The following is a 5111-nucleotide window of genomic DNA, read 5'->3' on the forward strand; positions in this document are numbered from 1 at the left end:
GAGACGGGGTTGGGGGCGCTGCTGCTGCAGAGGCCTCCGATGGATCCCGGCGTGCCAACGGCCGGCGGGGTCGGCGTGGTGGTGCTGGTGGGCTGGCTTTGCTGCTGCCTCTTCTTTTTGTTCACCTTCCTCTCCTTCGCCCTCCGATTTTGAAACCAGATTTTCACCTGCAGAAAGACGAAGACGGTGATGCAGAGATGGGGACAGGTGCAGCTAAGGATGACAACCCTCGGGTCCCCCTGGGGCAGGGGGACCATCCTGGAGTTTGGAAGAGAAGGCAGAGATGCAGAGCAAGGTGGGACCACCGCTGCCTGCTTGGGCTGCAGCCCTTCCCCTCCCCAGCCCCACCTCCACCCGGGACGTGGGTTTTCCCAGGACACCACAGCACTGACCTGCCGCTCGGTGAGCCCGAGGGCAGCGGCCAGCTCGGCCTTGCGGCGGATGGTGATGTAGCGGCTGTAGTGAAACTCCTTCTCCAGCTCCAGACGCTGGTGGTCCGTGTACACCACCCGGTACTTGTCTTTCGTCCTGGTCTTGCCTGGCAGAGAGAGCAGAGTGGGGGTGAGCCAAGAGGGGATGGAAGGGAGGGGTAGGAGCAGCACCAAGGACATGGAGGAGCTACACAGCCACCCGTGGAGAGCTCAGGAGAAACATGGCGATGTCCTGGGGATCAGTGGAAAAGAGAGCTGTGAGGGTCCTGCTGGATTTAATGCCCATCCTGGGTAGCAGCAGGGTGTTTCTCCGTGTTGGAAAGCACCTGGGCATTGGGGAAATTGCTTGGTGGAAGGAGCAGGAGGGATCCAGAGGCATCCCGAGAAGATGGACTATAAATCCCACGTGCCATGATACACCGTCCCCAAGAGGAGCAGAGCTGCAAGCCCTGCGGCGGGCTGAGGACAAGCTGCCTGCAAAGGTACAGCCTGGGAGGGCTGAGAGAAGCCCAGCTCTTTGCCAGGAAGCCCAAACCCAAGGTGCCATCACTCAAAGGCCCACGGATCAGGACAGGGGAAAGAGGTAAAACCCAGGGATGACAGCATTTCTCTGCCACCAAAAGGGTTATTTTCCTCCCCCCGATACCGAGCTCAGACAGAGGGCAGCAGCTTATTCGTTTGGTGCAGTCTTTAAAGATGCACTGAAGAAAGCCCACATGGTGCACAAGTACTCCCAGGGACTGGATCTGTGGGCCAGTCACGTTTGACCGAAGCCAGCCCAATTCTTGACTTGGGGCCCTCCAGATACAGACAGAGCTTAGGGCCATTGAGCCCCACATCTCCTCTGTGCACGAGGCAGCACTTGCCACTTTCTAGCAGAAAAATACAGCCAAAAATAGCCCAGCCACCTTCTCCGCTAGCTCCTTCGTTAAATCGCACACACGCAGGGCGAGCTGCAGAACAAGAGCCAACGGCTTGAACTCTGCCTGGGCCAGGGGCTGCGGGGCGTGCGGGTGGCACTTTGAGGAAGGGTGCCCATGCCCAGCAGTTTGCTGACAAGTCCCTAGTGCTTTCCTCTGCAGAAAAGCCCACGGGTGGGGACTAAACACAGCTGTGAATATTTGCTTCTCCACCCGAAATAACAAAATCCTGTTCCAGGGCGTCGGGAGGGACAGAGCCGTGCTTTCAGCTGAGCAGCCACTGTCCTTCCGACTGGGAACCCAGCCATTTGTTTGCCTGGTAAACATGTTTGCCCATCTTCTCCTGAATTGCTGCTGCTGAGAGGGGTGCTACCATAGGAAGGAGCAGGAGCAAGCCCAGAATAGCTCCGTGGATTTTCCCAGGGCTACCCTGGGTGTACCAGAGTGGACAGGATACTGCCCATCACTGCTGCAGATGTGCGGGGAGGGATTTCTAGTGACCCAGCAACCCGTATAACCTCACTTTCAGCCTGCCTCCCCCAGGAAAGGGGATCTTTGCGTGCCTGCCATCCTGTTCATCTGTTCTCCCTAACGAGTCCTTGGCACATCCATCAGTTTGGGCCAAATCTGATCGACATCTAGACATCTCAGCAATATTATTAAATTCTGACCATCCTAGTGGAAGCAGGAGTTTGGGTGGCGCAGAGCAAAACTGTGCTTCAAAGACTCCAGAGTGGACTCAACACTAATCAGACATCAGAGAATCTCCGCACAGCAAAACCCCAGCCCCCAGGCTGCAAATCTGTTTCTCATCCAACTTAATTTTGTTTTAAGGGTGTCGCTCCCCTGCTTCCCCATTGCAAGGAGATGGGGACTTTCCTAAGCCACCTCCGAGCATCGGAGACAGGACAACCCACGGCCACAGCATGCTGCGAGTGGGAGAGGTGCTCCCCTGGGGTCATTTCTCTTGCAGCATCCCATGGGATGCCAAAAGGCAGCTGGTTTTCTACTAAATAAACAAAAGCCAGCAAAGGTCCAGCCTCTGCTGTTGGCCACTGTGCAAACCACGTGTGGAAGCGCATGAGTGTGTGTGCACTCCTGGGTGCACGTGGGAGCCGGGGTGGGCACGGGAGGCATCTCACCCTGCTGGGACTTGACCCCAGCGCTCCCAGGCACAAAAGCAGCAGCCCTGCAATTCAAGTTAGCACCCAGTTTCCATGACTATGTCACTCTCGGTGTCCTCCTGCCATTGCTCTGGGAAGTAGGTGCTGGCACGGCCTCAGCATAACGTGGGCGGGATGATGCCAGGGGCTGGCCGGGATGGCCAAGGGTCCCAGCATGGTCCCCAGGGAGCACCAAAGGGAGGAGGGGAGGAGCATGGCAAGGCTGCAACACGGCCACGAGTAGAAACCAAATCTCCCAGCACCAGGGCTGGGCTTTAGCCGCTAACCCGTATTTGAGGGATGTGATGAATTCAGTCACCACTTTAGAGAGTCAGGGAGCCCAGCTCATCCTGGGGCTGTTTGGAAGTGAACACCTAATCCCTCCCCACCACCGCCGAGAGCAAACCTGCCTCTGGCCACACAGGGTGACTGCAGGTAAAAGCAGGGTAAAAAAAGTAATTTGATTGAGCAAGATGTGTATGGAGACGTCTGCAGACACGCAGCTGAAATGCAGCGATTTAGTGCAAGAGGGCTTTACAGCAGCATTCATGAGCGGCTTCGGCACCCGTGGGCCACGGTGGCTCGAAACAAAACCGACGGTGGCGCAGCGCGGGGCTGGAGCGATGCCAGGGGCACCTGGCCCACGCAGGACCCCACGCTCCCCCCTCGCTCTCCCACGGGACCCCTGCCCTTCCCGTGGGGTCACTGCCTCCTCTCGCCGCCCCGCAGGTGAAGGGTTCCTCGGCGTGAGAAGGGCTTCTGCATCCCAGCCCAGGAGGGACCTGTGCTGATTTTGCAAACACAGCGATTCGCGGGGAGTTACAGAATAAACCAGAGGCGCCAGCGGAGATTTATGTGGGGTTTAGCAGCTCCGTGAGGAGCCGGGCTCCCTCTGTCTGCTCCAGGCTCAGGGACTCCTACAAGTTTAACTTTTTTTTTCATTTGAAAGCAAAAGCCTTTCTGAAGAGATAATGACTTAAAAATGATCTTGCTATTTGATATTGCTATTTGAATGCCACTGCTTGGAGAAAAAACAGCTGGAAAGCAATGGAATTGACAGATAAAGTAAAAAAAAAATTAAAGAATAAAGAAATAAGGCGGTTTGTGAATACCGCGTATGCCATGAATTCCATCCAACACCCCCTCGGGGCTGGCAGGGCCCTGGGATCCTGAGGGTGTCTGGCTCTGCCCATCTTACCCGGTGGCAGCAGGCGAGGGCAGGGGTGCAGGAGCAGAGACCAGCCGGGGAAAAGGACTTTCCAACCAGCCGTTACCGTGTGAGCTGGGCACCAGTCTCTCGCTGCCCAATATCAGGTAGCAAAGACTCATAGCAGAGGGCTCACGACCAAGCCAGAGATAGAAAGTTACTCATCTCGACTAATTGCTGGTTTCGGTGATGTTTGCTGAATTCGGGAATGTATTGTGGGTGATTCACAAGGAAAAGAAAAGGATTCACAAGAAATACTATTGACAATGAATAATTCAGCTACCTTGAATATGAATGCTGGGTTACACTTAACTCTCTCCTGGAGACTTTTTATTGCTCTGTGAAAGGAAAGAGGAAATTTGGGATGAGCCAGCCCGGCTCCTTACGGGGAGCCCTCGTACCTACAGGGAAACCCCGGCGCCGCAGCGGGGAGCACGGCCAAGCAGAGGGATGGAGCCGCTCCCGCATTTCCAGGGAAGCCCATCGGAGGTGGACCGGGCTGTCCCACGGCACCGGGATAGCCCGGCGCTGCTGCTGCTGCACCGGGAGGGGAGCGCGGATGGGGTGCAAAGGGGATGCTGGTGATGCCTCCTAGCACAGCTGCTAGCCCCTTCCAGCCCCCCTATGCATTTAAAGTCTCCCCTTCTTGTCCCCAAAAGACCAGGCAAAGGACCTGCTCAGGCAGCCAAATGGAGCCATTCGCAGGGCCAGTGGGAAGGGTTTCGGCTTTGGGATCAAGGCAGGGCCAATGGCTGCGTGGGGAGAGGGTATCGTTACCACTGTTAATATGTAACCCTAATAGCACTCACCTGAGCTGTGATTAGATAAGGGAATAGCTTTAATGTGCTGTGCAAACCCCAAAGGACGCGCTCCTGAGTGTGCATGCACACGCACTCGCACGCACGCGGGGGGACGGGGTCCCGACCCCCAGCCCCGATCCGCTCCCCACGGCAGGCCTGCCCTGGGGATGGGGGTGCTGGAGCTCCTACCCTGGACTGCAGCTGCCAGGAAAGCAGGGGCAGGGGAGGGGAAAATCAAACCAGATCCCTGTGCCCACCATCCCGGGCTCTGCAGCCTGATGGCCACGGCGGAGGCTGCCAGGGAGGTGGTAATTCACCCTCTCCAGCCCTGGCCTGCCCAAAGGATGGCTTTAAATAAGAAACGGTCCTCCAAACACCCTAAAAGATAGGCTATAGGGTGATGGGGTATTTTGAGGCTGGTGTTGAGCAGCTTTAGGAAGCGCTGGGAAAGGGCTGGTTCAAAGGAGGGAGGAAAGAGACCGTGGGGTGGTAGCGGCACTCTGGCAGGAGGCAGAAATTAGCGAAGGAGCAAGAGCTGGCATACGTTTTTTGGAGCTTGTCTTTTCCCCAGTCCCACAGAGCGACGCACC

At 56.6% G+C, this 5111-nt stretch overlaps 1 protein-coding gene across 1 annotated transcript in view; it reads right to left on the minus strand.

Moving 5' to 3' along the window:
* Window positions 1-5111, minus strand: part of CDX1 (caudal type homeobox 1) — an 18309-nt gene that overhangs the window by 68 nt on the left and 13130 nt on the right. The window contains 2 exon segments of the mRNA XM_009322751.1: window positions 1-167; window positions 393-538. The exon segment at window positions 1-167 is cut by the window's left edge and continues 16 nt beyond it. Of these exon segments, the coding sequence (XP_009321026.1) occupies window positions 1-167; window positions 393-538 (313 nt within the window).

This window comes from Pygoscelis adeliae, unplaced genomic scaffold (assembly GCF_000699105.1).
Source record: "Pygoscelis adeliae isolate BGI_AS28 unplaced genomic scaffold, ASM69910v1 Scaffold34, whole genome shotgun sequence".
Taxonomy (NCBI): domain Eukaryota; kingdom Metazoa; phylum Chordata; class Aves; order Sphenisciformes; family Spheniscidae; genus Pygoscelis; species Pygoscelis adeliae.